At 43.8% G+C, this 18130-nt stretch overlaps 1 protein-coding gene across 1 annotated transcript in view; it reads left to right on the top strand.

Moving 5' to 3' along the window:
- EIPR1 (EARP complex and GARP complex interacting protein 1) overlaps positions 1–16018 on the top strand; it is a 79020-nt gene extending 63002 nt beyond the window's left edge. Inside the window, exon 9 of the mRNA XM_048498154.1 lies at positions 15696–16018. Coding sequence (XP_048354111.1) covers positions 15696–15870 — 175 coding nt within the window. The 3' untranslated portion in view covers positions 15871–16018. The remainder of the gene's footprint in view (positions 1–15695) is intronic.
- Positions 16019–18130: the final 2112 nt, after the last annotated feature.

Below are 18130 nucleotides of genomic sequence, written 5' to 3'. Positions count from 1 at the left end.
TGCGGAACTGGTGCTTCTCAGAACTTTCGTGACTGCTCATTATTTCACCCATGGAAGTTGCATGGTAACTCTGGCTTGAATCCAAAGCCAAGTCAGCAGGAGCTTACTGATTTTAGTGAGGCTCCTTATGATACTGAAAAGGTAAATTTTTTAGCTTTCCTTAATTGGGTCTTCTGGGCAGGCAGTGTTGGTTTCACAAAACAACTGATTTCTGAACCAATGAAATCACAATTGCCTCTTCAAAACTTGGCACCAGAATCCCCAATACTTCCAGCACTAATTGAACTGCTCTCCTTGCACTGCAATGAATGCTTCTCTGAGGAGCCTCTGAACTTTTGGGGAGTTGCCTTTCATTCAAGGTAGGGTAGGAAGGGGCCCCAGCAGCCTCAGTGTTGCATGAGAGGAAGCTCTGTATATATGGTCTTTGGCTCACTCTTTCGCCTTTTGAAAGGAATATTATATGCAAATTGCAAGTTCATATTATTTATGTTTGCTTTATATTTAAGCGTATCTCTAATAGCTTTCATGAACTTGGAAGAAGATGCACATATCCCCCTCCCACACGAATACATGTTGGTCCAAAAACCCTCTCTGCTGTCATTTAAATGCACTGCTTGGTTTCTCGCCTACTGGTAAAAGTGGTGAACTTGTCCTCACCTTTTTTTTCTTGTGGATTGCTAAATGACTGAACTCTACGAACCTACCTGCTTCCTCTACTCCTTAGCTGCTCTAAACCTGCCCTGTTTCTTTAGTCCTCCCACCTATAATTTATCTTTCTATAGATGTTTTACTCTCCTCAGAGCATTCCTCTGAATCCTTTCAAATTTGTCAACCATCTTCTTGAAGTGACATCCTAATCTGAACTGAACACAATGCTGCCGGTGATGTCTCGCTAGCACAGAGTAGAGCAGCATTCTCACAGGCTTGGGAACAATACTTCTATCACAGAAATATCAGTAAAAATTGCTTTTTTTTTGTTCTCCAGCATCACACTGTTGACATGTTCAGTTGATTACCTACCAAAACCCCTAATTTTTTGCTGAGGAGCTCTGCTGCCTACTTTGCCATTTTTTCCTCTTAAACTTTTGGATCATTTTTTCCTAATATGGTGACATTTAATTTTGTGTGTGTGTGTGTTGTGTGAATCATTGTTGCCCTTTTGTATAGCCATCCAACTGATTGATGTCATTTGGAATTTTTTAGCTTGTCCTGTAGGGCATTCGCTTCCAGTTTGTATTATTTTTAAATGCAGGACCAAATGTCGATCTTGAGCCTGCATCGCCCATAGAAGATAGCATGTGATACAGTCTACCTGCTTATGAATGGAGACCTGCCCACACCATAATAGTGAATAGGGTTGAATATACATAAGTAATCCTTACACAGTCCTTATGCTTTGCTAGACCATGCCCGGGCAGGGGGGGCAGGGGGCGGGATGGGACAGAAAACTGGTCCTCAGTTCTTCTCTATTTTTAGTATCCTTTGTTCCCACAACAAATAAAAAATTCATCCAGCAAGGCAAGAACCATGTAAAAACTGAAGACCATTTTGCACAACAGAGAATCCATTTGAAGACCACTTGTTATTCCATCTCTCAGGTGACTGTTTTTCACTATAAGCTGTTCATGAATTGGTCACCCACAATTATTTTTACTCCTCCCCAAATCACTGCTGTTGGGAAAACGTGTTCAATCCATACGGCTGTTGTACAAAAATGTCTTGCTCTCATGCACAGTACTGAGGGCTACTACTTCTTGCCCAATCACATGTAATTCTTGCAGCTGCAATGTGGATGGTTGTTTGTGGATTCTCTTCTTCCAGCTCTTCCATTTTTTAAAAACTATTAAAAAAACAAGGGATTCCGTATGTATTTACTTTACATAAAGTGAGCCTGCCTTTCTCTCTGAGATTTGAGGCTAATTACAGAATATAAAACAATGCAACCAACGAGCATAAAACTACCTGTCAGCAATGTAATAGGACTAGGATTTCAGAATTAGAACACAGTGGGAGCAACAAACTTTCCTGAGGCGAGGTACACTATAAATGATGCAGGAACTAGAATTATCAGGTAAGGTAAACGAGGTGATTCCTACAATAATAACTGAAGCAGGCTGCAATCCTATTTCATTGTCATTTATTTCTAACCCCACCCCAATATCTGCCACATAGGAAGCCTGTGAGGGCATGACATTTTTCACAGTATATGGAATGGAGAGGGCAATAAAATCAACTTGTACAAATGTTCTTCAGTGCTGAAGCTGTTGCTCCCATTCTGATGTTAGTATGGCATACTTTATATAGTAGTAGTAGTATTTGTCAATGTTTTCAATATATTTTATTCTCCAATATTGCTAAATAAATCATGAAAGCTTCTTTTTTCTGCAACACTGCATCATATGTTTCCCTTAGTTGAATAGTTTTTAATAAATTGTATTTAGTATTTAAAGAAACGGAAACCTTTTTTTTAAAAAAAAGAAAGGAGGATATTAAAACATTTTTCCTTGTTTATGCTTATGTACGTCTATTGGAACAACTGTCATTATTCCAATGTTCTTACCTTTGCTCAGTCTTTTATGGTATTTCTTTCTTTTCCAGTCTTTATATTGCATCCCACCAAGTATTTTTTGTTTGTTTGATCCCCTCCTTATTATAGCCCCCATCTTATGTCACTTTTGCCTGTGTGGGTCCCATGATTTTGAAGGCATCCCTTTTTGTAGTCAAAGGGACTCCCTCTTTCCTTGGTCACCTATAGAAAAACTGCTTGGATCCAATCCAGAATTTCAATACCGACCTGTGTCCTACTTTTTAACTCGGGAAAACTGGAAGCCTTCCTCCAGCCTAAGGAGCTTTCTCCCAACTTCATGGATTCATCAACACAGAATATATATGTTCCACCTAGACTTTATTTAGTGTAATCTAAATAGATAATTAAGCATGAAATGCCAATATCATTTTCTCTGAAATATAATCATCATACGACCATAAGAAAGAGCCTGCTGGATCAGACCAGAGTCCATCTAGTCCAGCTCTCTGCTACTTGCAGTGGCCCACCAGGTGCCTTTGGGAGCTCATGTGCAGGATGTGAAAGCAATGGCTTTCTGCTGCTACTGGTCCCGAGCACCTGGTCTACTAAGGCATTTGCAATCTCAGATCAAGGAGGATCAAGATTGGTAGCCATAGACCGACTTTTCCTCCATAAATCTGTCCAAGCCCCTTTTAAAGCTATCCAGGTTTGTGTCCATCACCACCTCCCGTGGCAGCATATTCCAACACCATTAGTCCTAATTCTTCTCTCCAGCATTTTCAATGTATGCCCCCTGGTTTTAGTATTGTGAGAAAGAGAGAAATTTCTCTGTCGACATTTTCTACCCCATTCATAATTGTATAGACTTCAATCATATCCCCCCTCAGATGTCTCCTCTCCAAACTGAAGAGTCCCAAATGCTGCAGCCTCCCCTCATAGGGAAGGTTCTTCGGTCCTTCAATCATCCTTGTTGCCCTTCTCTGCACTTTTTCTCTCTTCAAAATCCATTGCCTACAAGGAGTTGAACAATTAAAAGTAGGGTCTTTTCAGGTGCCTCTGTGTTCTTTGTCCATCTAGTGCAATGGCAGTTCCCTCAGGCACTTTTAAAAATTGTTCATGTGTAGGGATACTGTAAAATTTCACCCTGAATGTATTCAACAGTCAAGCTTACCAGGCTCAAGTGTGTTGTTTTGATGTGAGCCAAACATCCAGCCCTTTTAGGTCATGACAGGCAACTGTGAATACCTGCCAAACAGTTTTCCTCAGGTTTATGCACAAAGACACTGCAGATTCAGCCCAATTGGTAACTATTAGCATCAACAGGGATTTCTTAGGCATGCACAGAAGCCTAGGGTTTTGTTAAAGCATTTTTTCAAATGACTGATTTATTTGATTTGTGATGGACTTGTCTATTGAAACAGTTGCTGGTTGAGAGCAGAGCAGGTATTCAGTGAGGATGAGGGGGCAGTAATTAACTGGAGTGTGAGAATGCACGTGTGTAAAAAGCCGGTTGTGCTATGCTGCATGATTAGTAAGGATTACAATAAAGCAGCCTACCAAAAAGCCATAAGAGGGTTGGGAAATAATCAAACCAGTCATCAAAAAAGCAGCTGCAGACAGGACATGGGGCAAATTGTTTGAGCATCTGTATTCATGTGCCAGTTCAGTCATTCTTTAGAACCTTGTTATATAGATTGATATCAAACTGTGCCGCTAATATAAAATAAATACAGTGATAAATATATAACTTGAGAAATGTTAAGCTATTGGCATGCACTGAATACCACATCCTTCAGAACTCAGCCGATCCTTTAGAAGAGACAGAATGAATTTCAGTTCCCAAATATTCTTTTCACATACATTTGCATAGTAAAGACAGAAAATGCAATTTTAACCGCTTTCAAGGTTTGGGGAAGGTCAGCAGAATACTGATAAAGAAATTTGTGTGATGGCTGCATATAAAATATTGTGTACAGTTGTAATCATCCATCTCTTTAAAAAAACTGCAAAAGACAACAAACGTGAACAATGACTTGCCGTACTTTTCTATGAACAAAAGCTAAAGTTATTTAGACTTTTGAGTTGAAAAATCATGGTGGAGACATTATAGACTTTTGTTTCTCTCCTCCCCAAATAAAAACTGTGTTCAGTGACTGCCAAAAGCACACCATGTGGTTGATTAACCTTGGTTTGGTCCAACAAGAAATAACAACACTCTACAGCTTGTAACTAGAGATTGGGAGGTAGCAAATTTAGCATCAGTTCTTTACAAAGAAACAGTTTGCCTTGTCAACCTTTAGCTATTTTTTGGACGTCAACAAGCAAGTAGATATGGGTGATGTGGTATACAGCCAGTGATAGGATCCAACCTATTTGCACCTATTCGGTAGAACCGGTAGCTAATTTTTTGTCTAGTTTTGTCTAGTTCAGAGAACAGGTTGTAATCCCACCACTGAGTCCTTTCGGAACCGGTTGTTAAATTATTTGAATCCTGCCGCTGTATACATCTTTATTTTTTATCATATCCTTCTCCTTAAGAGATTCATGGTCCCTTCTTCCCATTTTATTCTTACAACCATTTTACGTACAGAAGGGCCATCAGGTTGCAGCTGACTTATGGAGACCCCAGCAAGGGGTTTTCAAGGCAAGTGACAAGCATAGTCTGCCATTCCCTTCCTCTGCAGAGACTTCCTTGCTGGTCCCCCTTTCAAGTACCAACCTGTTTAGCATCTGTCATGCACAGACACACAGATAGAACTTGGTAATCAAGTCCAGTTCAAGGTAGGTTCAGAGTTACTCATGAGCGTCAAATCCAAACAAGAGCAACACAACGTACACACATCCAGGTCCCAATGAAGTAGACAGTATACACAAACACAGGCAGAACAGTGACAAGCAGACTCGTTTCCATGAAGCCTCCTGTTCCCCAACCTCTTTTAACGGGGTGCTGCCCCAGCAACTGGAGATGGCTTGCACCTGGCAGTCACAACAGCCCGGCTCCTGCAAACACTCCTCTTTGCTATTAAGGTTGGGGCTGCCAAGTGCACCCTATGCCTCCTGCCCTGCAGGTTGCCATGCAGCCTTCTCTTGTGCCGCTCACAGGGCTCAAGGGATGCAGGTGGAAATCAAGCCAGGCTCTCTGCAGTTGGCCTAGCACACCGGTGGCGAACCTATGGCACGGGTGCCAGAGGTGGCACTCAGAGCCCTTTCTGTGGGTACACGTGCACAGAGTTCATCATGGGGAGGGGGGTGGAAAATTACCCCCCACACACACACACATCTAGGCTAGTCTGGGCACAATCCTTTACCTGGGAGTAAGCTCGGTTGCTGGCAATGGGGCTTGCTTCTGAGTAAACCCTCCTAGGGTCGTGATTCACCCATTCGAAACGTTGCACGGTTGCTTCACCAAGCTTACTCCTGAGTAACGTGTGCCTTAGAGCCAACTGTTTTTTTTCTAAACTAGAACCTCAGTATTCAGGTTAAATTGCCGTGTTGGCACTTTGAGATAAGTGGGTTTTGGGTTGCAATTTGGGCACTCAGTCTCGAAAAGGTTCACCATCACTGGCCTAGCATCAGGAGACTGAGAACTTCTGAATTGGTCCCTGGCTTTGGCTCATGGTTCGTTCCCAGAGCCTCTGTGCTGGTTTCCAGCTGTGACCCTGGGTCTGGCCCCAAAGGGGCCATCTCCTCCTGCAGTTCCACTGCTAACAGATGGAGTGGAGCACCATGCCACCATTTGGCTCCTCTGTGGAAGAGTCTTCTGAATCCCTGGGCTTGGCTGGGCCTGGCTGAATCATGACTGCACCCAAGATCTGATGAGATTGGCCTCTATCATGCTATCTTTCCTTCCAACAACCCTCTTAGCCTGAGAAAAAGCATCTGGTCCAAGTTTGCTCATTCAGCTTCATTGCGGAGTAGGGTTCTGAGCTCTACCTTTGTGGTCATGGCCTGACGCTATCTTAGTACTTCACACACTGGCTTTCAAAGTCTTTCATCAAAGGTGCGACGGACCCCCACACCTGCCTAAACCACTCACTGATCTGTCTTGTCAGATTTTTCCCACCTTTTCCCCTTCAGGGACTGGGGTGCTTAAGAAATGGTAGCATAATGGTAGTAAAAGCACTTTTCCTCAGCCCTCACACTGATCCAGAAGGTGAAGGATGCCTATTGTTTTAAACCTTTCTAGGCAAACCCCTTAATAAGGCACACAAATTAAGTACTGAGGCCTATTTTAAACTTAAACAAAATAAAAGTTTTATTAACCGAGAGGAGATAGGAAAGGTGATAACTTGGAGGGAAGTAATGAATGAAGCAAGAGAAATATATATACACACAAGAGCTATGAGACAGAGATTTAGCTTCTTTATTTTTGGCACAGGCTTAATAAGTTTTGCTTGGTTTCAGTTCTCTGTTGGCTTAGATGTTCAGTTTCATAGATGGTACAGTCACTTGTGATGTTGCTGGCTGAGGGACACACAGGGTCCTACAGGCTTGGTACAGCCCTCACAGAAAACACTCAACAAAACATAAAACACTCTCCAGAGGAAAATAAAGCAAAACTCAATACCCCAGGCTCGCTGGTACTGAGGAATTCTTCTTCCCTCTTCATGGAAGATATATCCCTCCCCTGCAGAGGCGAATGGGGGCCAAATGGCACCTGAAGGCAAAAACCCTCCGGGTGTCCCCCATAGAGCACCACTTACTTGTATGTAAGCCCTGCATACTCGCAGCCTCTCTTCCCAGCTGCTGGGCGAGAAGGGAAACCGAGGGCAGCCCCTCTTCCCAGCCCAGCAGCCGGGGCTGCCAGTCCTTCCCTCTCCAGCTGGGGAAGACAGGACTGGGAGCTCCGATGGCTGGCTCAGCTTCTCACCTCCAGCAGGTGGTGAGCCAGCACCAGGGCTGCAGAGGGCTCCCAGTCTTTCCCTCCGCAGCCGGGGAAGGCAGGACTGGGAACTCTGACGGCCGGCTGAGCTTTGCGCCTCCAGCTGGAGGTGAGGAGCTGAGCAGGGTGCCGGGCACCCGGTCTGCAACCAGCTCCTAGGGACTGGGAGCCGGCTGCAGGCCACATGCCCATCTCAGATCCTCGCCTCCGGCCAAAGGTGCAAACTATTTGGTCAAGTGGGGGAGGGCCCCCCCCCACTTAACCAAAAGGCGTGTGCCTGGGGACATGGGGTACCACCTGTCCCTAGGGCCATACGCCTCTGCCTCCCTGGTTTATATGGCTCCTCTGGAAGTATACTCTTCTACCTTCCACTTGGCCCTCAATAAACCCACCACCAGTTTCTTTCTGTCTGTGTACTGTATAATTTGGTTTCACACAGTTTGCAGGCTGATGTCAGTAGAACTAGCCACTGAGTGAACTATTTTCCCCAGAGAGGTAATGTTTCAGAATACAGTTAAGGAGATAGGTCTTAACTCCAGGAACTCCAAAGTCCAAAAGCCACTCAGATTGTTCTCATGGAGATATCTTCCTCGCTCATTGTGACATCAAGCCATTAGGCCAATCAGAGTGCAGGATACCACAGCCAGTCAGGTGGCTTCTCCTGTCCCTAAGGCTTCTTCCTCACTCTAAATCAGTGGTGGCGAACCTATGGCACGGTTGCCAGAGGTGGCACTCAGAGCCCTCTCTGTGGGCACGCACAGGGTTGCCCCCCCATTTAGGCTGGCCTGGGCCGCTGGGCATGACTGATGAGTAGGTAACCCTGTTAAGTGCTGTTAAACCCCACTGATTTTCATGCGAAGAACTTTACCTGGGAATAAGCTCGGTTGCTGGCAATGGGGCTTGCTTCTGAGTAAACCCTCCTCGGGTTGTGATTCACCCTTTGGAAGAGTTGCATGGTTGCTTTAAAGCAAAACCACCGACTACCACCAAGCTTACTCCCAAGTAACGCACACCTTGGAGCCAACCGTTTTTTTCTAAACTAAAGCCTCAGCATTCAGGTAAAATTGCCGTGTTGGCACTTTGCAATAAATAAGTGGGTTCTGGGTTGCAATTTGGGCACTCGGTCTCAAAAATGTTCGCCATCACTGCTCTAAATGGTAAATAATAATGGCTGCAGACAGACCTGCACTTTAAAATCATACTTTTCTTCTGCAAACTGCCCCAAAAGGCTACTAGGTAAATGGAAGGAGTTAAGGGGTCCCTAGGCTCTATACTTAATGGTATGTAATATTTATAAACAATCTGGAGGCAAGGGGAGCAGGGATATGACCCAACTTGCAGGATACACAAATTAGGATGGGGATGATCCAAAAGAATCTCTCCATTATTGGACACCAAAATTGCTAATGTGGTTCATTGTAATTCTTAGTAAAATATATGGTACCAAAATCCTAACCACATATATGCTGATGAAGTGGTAGCTGGTGCATAGTATTCCAAATGAGGTTGCCTCATAAATCTATACAAAAGTGTTGTGATACTGGCAATAATATTCTCAAATTCAGAGGTGATCCTTCTGTCAATACCTATTAGACATGACAAGCTGGGGCCCAACAAGGAATCGTGGGGCAGAGACAATTGAGAAGTTTATCTCCAGGAGTCTCTAAGCTCTCATTGTCTTGAGCAGATTGATTTCCTTTACCCCTTCCCATTGAACTTTCTTCTCAGGATTCTGTTTTCCTGGCCACGTCAGTTCTCATCAAGCCGTCTTGGTTAAGTTACAAGGTCACATTTTTCTGCATAGCTGGGAAAGGCCACTGAGTATTTAGAAATCTCTTCTTCGACTGTGAGTGGCCTGGTGGCTATTTTGCTATCACTAAATGCACCTTTGGGAAGGGGGAGAACAAACCAGAGAAGGATACTGCCTTCATGGGATTCCTCTGGCTTGCTATTGTTGGAAGTCAGAGTCTAGACAAATGGATCCGTGGTCTGATCCAACGATCACATTTTTTTCTGAAAAAATAAATCCAAATTCTGAATTCTGATTTTGAAACAATATGGTATGTTATCTCCGAGTGAAGTGGATGCTGGAATGGCTACATTTAAAAACAGGAAGAATTTATGCAGCATTTTAGCAGCCATATAACCAGCAGACATATATATTTAAATTACTGGTGAAATTAAGGGGGCCAGAGGGAGCAGACCCAGGCACCATTCACCTTGGTCATGTGGGGGTCATTTTGGCTTCCTGGCTCCTCTCCTCCCCTCACTCAGCCCTTTGCTGAACTCCCTTCGACAGCCGAACTCCCACTGCCACCATAGCCCCCTCCCCCCCTTTTCCTCCTCTGAGTGGTGTGGCCCAGAACACACTGGGGGCAGGAGAAAGACCATGGAAGCTTCCGCTCCCAGTGATTGCTGGCTGCACTGCTCAGAAGAAAAAAAGGGCTTTTTTTGCGGTGGCAGCAGGGGGAGTTCTGCGAGGGAGGGGGGAGTTCAGTGGCAGAGTCCGGACATGGCACCTGGGGCTTGCCCCAGGCGTCATTTTATGGTAGTACGCCACTGATTTTAATTGACTCTTGTTAATACTGAGCGTGTGCATAAGGGTGGCTACTCTGTGTAAATAAACATTGAAGTATAAAAAGTTTTCAGTCAGCAGGTTTCAAAAGTAGTAATAGTTTGGAAGTCATGTTATTTGTACAATAAAACTCCATTTTGTTCACCTAGAAAAGGTTGGAACTTGATCAGTTTGCTTATTTTAAACTATTGCAGTTGAACCAAATTATTGGCTCATATTTGCATGTTTCCTGCAGAGCAAAAAACAGAGATTTGATACTGGTTCCTTGCTGTTGAAGAAAGAGAAGAGGAGTTTGGATTCATACCCCACTTTTCTCAACCATAAAGAGTCTCAAAGTGGCTTACAAACTTCTTCCCTTCCTCTCCCCACAACAGATACTTTGTAAGGTACTGAGAGAGAATTCTGAGAGAACTGTGATTAGTCCAAGGTCCTCCAGAAAGCTTCATGTGTAGGAGTGGGGAAACAAATTCAGTTCGCCAGATAAGAGTCTGCAACTTATGTAGAGGAGTGGGGAATCAAACCCAGATTGGGTTAACCACTACACCACACTGTCTCTTAACCACTACTCCATGCTGTTCCCATGGGAAACAAAGGAAATGGGAACCAGCTGTCTGTCACAGGTTTTATCCATATGAGACTGATAATGTGATTTTCCCAGCCCTCTGTAGACTGTAGTTGGCCAAAGTCCGGCTGACAAATGCATTTAAAAAAATCTTGATATTCTCCACTCATTCTTATCTTGGGTCCTTTTTGTATCAGGTAAACAGTACCTGCTTAGAAAAGATTCCTTTCCTGAAATCCTAAGTAGTAACCCTTCTGACTGATGCCAACAAGATCCTAAAAGACTTCTATAATTGTTAGCATACCGAAAGAAATACTGGATCTGTTCAAATTTAATGAGAAACAATGGCTTGCTGTTCCAGAACTTAATCTTGAAAGTGCTTCAGCTCACATGTTCCTCTCTCCTTCCGGCCCCGTCCTCATTTGTGTGCAGCTTAGATATGAAAGAATTTCTGGTTCCCAGTGAGCTATGGAATTAAATTATGGCCTGTGGACACTCTCAGTTTGTTGCCTCACCGTATTACGATGTCATGACAACTTGTGGTTTGGGAACCTGCTGGTTTTTAGTATCTGACCATGAGGAGAAGGAGGGGGCATGCAAACCTGAGGACTTCCAACACATATTCTCATGATGATCTGGGCTTATCATTACATCTGAGAGCAGCAGCTGTTTGGTTAGGTAGTAGACACTTTTATCAGCAAGTTAAAAGTAAGTTCCTTGGCTGTTTATTGAGCTGAGTTGAATAAAAACAAGAGCATATCAAACAGAGCATGAAATTTGCAAGTACAAAATCTGGGGTTACTGCTTGATCCTTCCATGTTATACTGGTTTAATTTCATCATTAGGATGGCTTGAGATACTATGACTCCTTTCCAGAGGTGTAGCTGGGCCAGAGTGTGCCCGGTGCTCCCTCTGTGTTTTCTGCCTCCCCTCCCTCCCCGCGGCACCCTAGCCTGCCGCCCCCATCCCTTACCTTAGTGCAGGCTGGAGAAGCGGCCTGTTCCCTTCAGGCTGAAAACGGCCTTGTGGGAACTGCACTTCCCATGAGACCCTGGGGCCTCTTCCCCAGCCTGCACTGTTTGATGAAGGTAAGTGTGTGCTGGGGTTTGGGGTGGTGGTGGTGGGGATTTTCCATCCCCCAGGTGTGTGCCCAGTGCAGCATGTACCCCCTGGCCCCTGGTAGCTCCGCCTCTGTTCCTTTCTCCTTTGTACATGTAGCTGAAGTTGGCTCCTTCAGGTTGATCAAGGATCTCAGAATGTGAATGTAAGCGTAGCCCATGGCTCATTTTGTGAAGACGTATGATTAGGAAATACTATGAAGCCTGGATAAACATATTCCATTGTATTAATGCAAGGATGAAATTTGACTGGCCATCCTTAGACCTCTTGAAACAGTGGGTCGAAGCTCCTTGGTATTTTATCTCTGCTGTTAGTGTGTATTGCATGCTGTTACCTTCATCCTTATCGAGAAAGAACTTAGGTTGTTATTCTGTTCATGAACAGTAATGATCGCAAACTTGAGCTACATCTGATCAGGGTGGTGGGGGGAGGAAACCCTGTGGGTCTTCCTGAAGTGCAAACTTGTGTGACTGTTGTTTTAAAAAAGACAAGAGGGGAAACCAAAGAGCCTTTTCCTTTTTGCATTCTACCAGTTTACTTTAACCCCCAAAGGGAGATTCAGCAAAAGACGGAACAATTTATGAAGGCTAAATATAGCCCAGTAGAGCAGCCCTGCACAACAGTAGTTTCTTTGCCATGTACCTTTCTTTTGCACCCTCCCCCCACCCCCTTAAGTTTAATTGTTACACAAAACATTCATATATTGAAGTATTTATTACTGGGCAAGAAAAAAATGATGTAAGCTAGCTGTTTTCTTAATGCCTGTTTAGAGAAACCTTTGTTAACCCCAGTTTCCTGGTTAACGGAAAGTCGGCCATGTCCCCTGACAGTGGTGTGCGCCACGCATTGCTCCCTTGTTTATTCAGAGACATCAGAAACCCTTCAGGATAATGGAGCCTCAGATAAGTAGGTGAACATTGCAGGAGGCACATTGCTGTCTGGGGACATGACCAACTTTCATGTAAGCCAGGTGTGTCAGTTTAAGAGGAAGGCTGAAAATATTGTAAATGTATTTAGTTCTGCAGAAAACAATACAAATGATCATAATGCTTTACATTCACACAGCATCTGGTTTCGTTGCTAAGCTGTTGTGCTAAAAATGATATGTAAATCATTCCTCGTGTTGAACATGCGAGAACAGTGAAGCATTAATGCTATCGTTTATTCAATAGGAACAATTTTAGTTATAACTTTCCATCAGCATTGTGCAACCACCAGACAGCCACCATACCTCATAAGCTCTCTAGCTGCGCACCCAGGCTACCATATTAGAAGTCTTGTCTTCATAGTATTCTGTTAGTTTATTTGTTTTTGTTTGTTTTAATGTTTGGGGTTTCTGGTGGAAAGATGCAGCAGTGGGAGGGGTAGAAGCTGCACTATGATTCTGTGTTCTCAGTTTGTTAGTTCAGAAAGGTAAGTGTTGTAGTCTTTCTATTGCCTTGTGGCCTGTGAAATTATTAACTGGTACTTACTAGGTTCTTGTAGAATCTTGGCTGTATCTTGCGTATTGCTATGTGTGACTGTGTGACAATTCTTTTCTTTCCCAGTTTGTACGTAGGGCACATCTGAAAGAATAATAAAAGTATGGGGGTGGGGGACATCATAATACAATCCTTGATAGGTGGAAAGCTATGTTAGCACTTTCTTGTGAACAGACCAGATGTATCATGGATATGTAGATTCATGGAGGCATTGGACAAGGATGTAGTTGAGAGATTTGTTTTCCTCCCTCATAAAACCATGCCAGCCTTTCTGATATGAAATTCTGCTTAAACCCTGCCTTTATTTCTCTCTCTCTGCTTCTTCCTGTCTCTCCTCATCTTCAAGAAAATACAGTCTAGTTAGTACTTTAATATTCATACACTACCATCAGTTATGACTGACAAATTATGATGTTGTGTTACGGCCTCTAAACTATAGTTTAATTCTGGTTTGGAGGACAGAGAAAATCCATAGGGTATTTGTCAAAATGTTTAATATTTTTTTTGTGTAAAGTGCTGTCAAGTTGCAGTCAACTTATGATGATCTTGTAGGGTTTTCAAGGCAAGAGACAGAGGTGATTGGCCATTGCCTGCCCCAGTGTAGGCTGAGAGAATTCCAAAGGAACTGTGACTGGTCCAAGATCACCCAGCAGACTTCATGAGAGGAGTGGAGAATTAGACCTTGTTCTCCAGATTAAAGCCCGCCACTCTTAATCACTAAACCACTTTGGCTCCAAAACACATAAACGTGTGTGTAGAGTGCCATCAAGTTCCAGCCACCTTAAGATAGCTTAGTAGAGTTTTCAAGGCAAGAGACCTTCAGAGGTGGTTCCCCATTGTCTTCCTCTGCATATTGACCCTGGCCTTCCTTGGTTGTCTCCCATCCAAGTACTAACCAGGACTGACCCTGCTTAGCTTTTGAGAGCGAATGAGATCAGACTAGCCTGGACTATCCAGTCATGGCATTAATTATTTGATATTTTGATATTTTAGCTGTCTGTAAAGGGAAAGGATAGGCGGTGGGTGATATCAAAGGCTCCTCATAGCAAATGGTGGGTTGTATTATGTATGACTATTCCCACAGTTGTGTTTATACACCTCATCCATATCACAACCTGTCACCAGACATTTGCTAGGTGGAAGACTTTCACTACATCCGCACAACTGAAAAATGCCAGTAGTTCTCAGTGTTGCTGGCCTTGTGAAACAGGGTGGTTGGCTTGCCATTCTGCCCTTCTTGATCCTCATTATGAAAGTTCCCCTCTTAGATTGTCCATTACTTGTAAAGAGACCAGGTTACACCAGTGGGGCAGCCAATGAGACATACAGCGTGATCCCCACTGCCAATTTTTCTTTCAGCTCTCCGTGTCAGGGAGGTGCACTTTATGCAACTGCTGAGTTTCTCCCTTCAGATATCACGTCCGTGTTGATTCACACTCGCGTCCAGAGCCTGCTGGCTCAGTCCCTTGCATCCTTAATGCCTCCTTGCATTAGAGAAAAAATTGTGAACACAAGTACCTTGTTCTTAACTGCTTAAGAGCCGAGCCATCATGTCATCTTGAAAAAGCATCATATTTTCTCCTCTAAAAGCTTCTGATTGTTACGAACATCTTTAATAAAATGCTACCTTGCTTCACTAAGAACTTGTTATGTTTCTCTTGCTGTAGTTTTGAGATATTCTTACAGTGCAGTCCTACACTGAGTTGATCTAATCTAAATCCTTGGAAAGTAGACTGGCATATCTTTGGGTAGCACTGCATTATTAGTTGCTTGCTCTGTGTGTGGGGGTGGGGGTGGGAGTGGGCAGCTGTTTAAGGAAACAGAATGCCAGTAAATCTACCTGTTGCTGCTTCCTTCTGACACGTCAGTGTAGTTAGGTGAGTGGCTAGAACTGAGGAGACCTGAGACCCATGTCCCTATTCACAGGATGATTTTGGACTACCGAATCTCTCCCAATCCTAATCTGCCTTGCAGAATTGTTAGGATAAACTAGAGAAAGCCACCCTGAGCCCATTGGTGGGAGGTCGGGTTAAAAAAGCAGCAGGCTGTTTCCTTATGCCTTTACGAGGATCTCTACAGTAAGAAGGTAATGTTCTGAGTAAAGTAATGAGCAGCTTTGTATCTTACTTCAGCAAGAACAATTTCAGTTGATTTCAGAATTAGGTTGTCTTACTCATCTTCTCAGTACAGTCCAGGATCCTCCTTTTGCTTCTATACAATGAAAGGCTAGTCTATTTGAAGTGATCCCGAAGCTAGTTAAGCCATACCCTGTCTCCCTGGATGCCTTTTCTTGTTAATGCTTAGGATGATATCTGTTGTAACTCCTCCATGAGTCTTCAAATACAGAAGAGAGAGTATCTAAGATACCTTTGGAAATCCCCCAAGTGTTATGAGTACAGAGTTATTCCTCCCAAGCACCTTCCTTTTGGATTCCCTCACACTAAACCTGCTCATGTTGCTTACAGAAAGGGAACTTGACATTTTCAAAGCCTTATAAATCAGAGCTGCTTCAATCAGTTTTTTTCTCTCTCTCTCTCTTTAAATTCTAGGATTAAAGAGCCACTTCAGGACAGCATAATAGCTACCTACGAAGAACACGAAGACAGTGTCTATGCTGTGGAATGGTCCTCAGCCGACCCATGGCTATTTGCCTCGTTAAGTTATGATGGAAGGCTTGTTATTAACAGAGTTCCCAGAGCTCTTAAATATCACATACTGTTATAAATCTGCTCACATTCATTCATGTTCATTATTTTGATATTGGCTGATAACTGGAAATGTTCCATTTCTCAATTAAACGCCACAAACGGAATATCCACCCTTCTCTCTCTGGTGTAAATATTTAAAAATAAAAAACCCCAATGAAAATAAAGTTTGTACCTTTTTTTCTGTTGAGCAGTAGGCACATATGTAGCTGACGTACACATCTGTTTTAAAGCCAGAGCAGCCACAATATACCTTTGTGTTTATGTGATATTGCCTGAATTAATTGAACATGGTAGTGATATCTATGTTTAAAAGATACTGTATGTGGAAAGGGAAAGAGGATGGGGTGCAGAGAAAAAGAAAAGACTTACACTGACACTCTGACACCAAATTAACGAATTTCAGTTTCAGAGACATGTGTGGTTAAGGGGTTGGAGCAGAGGCGTAGGGGGGGCGATGGGGAGGAAGGGGGGGCGATGCACCGGGCACGCGTCCCTGTGGTGGTGTGGCGAGGGTGTGACAGGACGGGGCATTCGGGGTGGGATGGGGTGGAGGACGCACCAGTGCACTGGGCGCTTTTCCCCCTTGCTACGCCTCTGGGTTGGAGTGTTCAACTAGGACAGGGTAGATGTACTTCAAATTCCCAGTCAGCTATGCAGCTCTCATGGAAACCTTGGGCTAACCAGTCACTTCTCAAGCTAACCTACATCACAGGGTGCTGTAGGATAAAATAGAGGAGATGATGATACTTTCACCAAAGTGGTTTCAGAGTGATTCAGGACTCAGGCACGTGAGATGTACTGATTGTAGCAAATTGCATCTGTAAGCTTTTACCTCTCCAAAACAAATAATTGTTTGCTTCATTCATAGGTAGCAACACCTTTCCTCATTTACGGTGACTATAACCCTATACCCGTGGTGGCGAACCTTTGGCACTCCAGATGTTATGGACTACAATTCCCATCAGCCCCTGCCAGCATGGCCAATTGGGAATTGTAGTCCATAACATCTGGACTGCCAAAGGTTCGCCACCACTGCCCTATACCCTAAGCACAACTTGTTTGCCATGCTCCTGTGCTCTTTCTCTTTTCTCCTTGCAAATGAAGCATCCTGGCTTGGAAAACCTTCACCCAAACTTTGATTTACAATGATACCCAAGTTCAAGAATGTGGTCCCCCTCCCCGCTAAAACTTTCTCCCCTTCCCTCCTAAAACTGGGATTAAAGTGTGATTTAGAATCCCAGTTTGTATGGAGGGAAAGGATTGGATGGGAAATAGTGGCATAAACCCTATCCCGCCATTGAGCAAAGTCTGAATCCATTCTCCAGCTTAAGGAGCCTTCTTTCTAGTGGAAGAGCCACTTAAATTGGAGGAAAGGTCTTCAGGCTGGAGCTTAAGGCTGAATGCCTATCACAGACGGTGTCTGTCACAAACCGGTTTGTCATGAGATCTGAATGCAGCCATTCTCTTCAAGCATGGAAGAAGGAAAGTGTGATAGAAAGACCTCAACGAGAACTTTCCATTGTGAAATTTGATAGATTTTCTCTCACTTCCCCACCTCTTCTTGTTCATTCAGCAAAATTGTTTCTAAGCTATTGTTTACAAGGAGGTATAACCCAGCACAATTCTGTATCCAGCTGTGCATGGTTACTTGATATGAAGGACTTAAAAGAAGAATTAGCATGAAGGACTAAAAGAAGAATTAGCAAATTATAGCAACCTAATTTCATTAGTGTATTTAAAACACCAGAAAACTTTATTTTTTAAAAAAAATACTGGATACAACACATTTTCCCCTTTCCTTCCCCTCTGGCTAGGGCTAGGGAAGAGGATGGGTTTATGAGAGTGAAAGGTTGCTTCATAGTGTTGTGTATTATATATGTTTTTGAACAGCGATCAATTATAAATAATAAAAAATGGGCTCTGGCAGTTGCGTAGCACCAAGGGTGTGGGCGGTGCAAGTTGCACCAGGCGCACACCAGTACAGGGGCGGGGGTAGGCGGGGTGTGGTGGGGCAGGCTGGGCAGGGGCAGATAGGGGCGTGGCAGGGGTGCGGGACGCACGCATGCCCCAGCCGCTGTTCCCCCTCGCTCCAGCCATGGATCCTGGTTATAAGAGTCCAATGGGCACAAATTGGCTTCTGCTGTAGTGACAAACTGTAGCTCCTCCCAAATGCTAACATCTAACTTGCTTATTAATGTTGCAGTGCTTCCAAATAGTACAGGACTGTGCTCATACCCAACAGGTTCACCGTACAGCCATGAGAAGAAGCAAGCCAA

The sequence above is a fragment of the Sphaerodactylus townsendi genome, linkage group LG01 (assembly GCF_021028975.2).
Source record: "Sphaerodactylus townsendi isolate TG3544 linkage group LG01, MPM_Stown_v2.3, whole genome shotgun sequence".
Taxonomy (NCBI): Eukaryota; Metazoa; Chordata; class Lepidosauria; order Squamata; family Sphaerodactylidae; genus Sphaerodactylus; species Sphaerodactylus townsendi.
The sequence above is the reverse complement of the archived record's forward strand: the minus strand, read 5'-3'. Positions and strand labels throughout refer to the sequence as shown.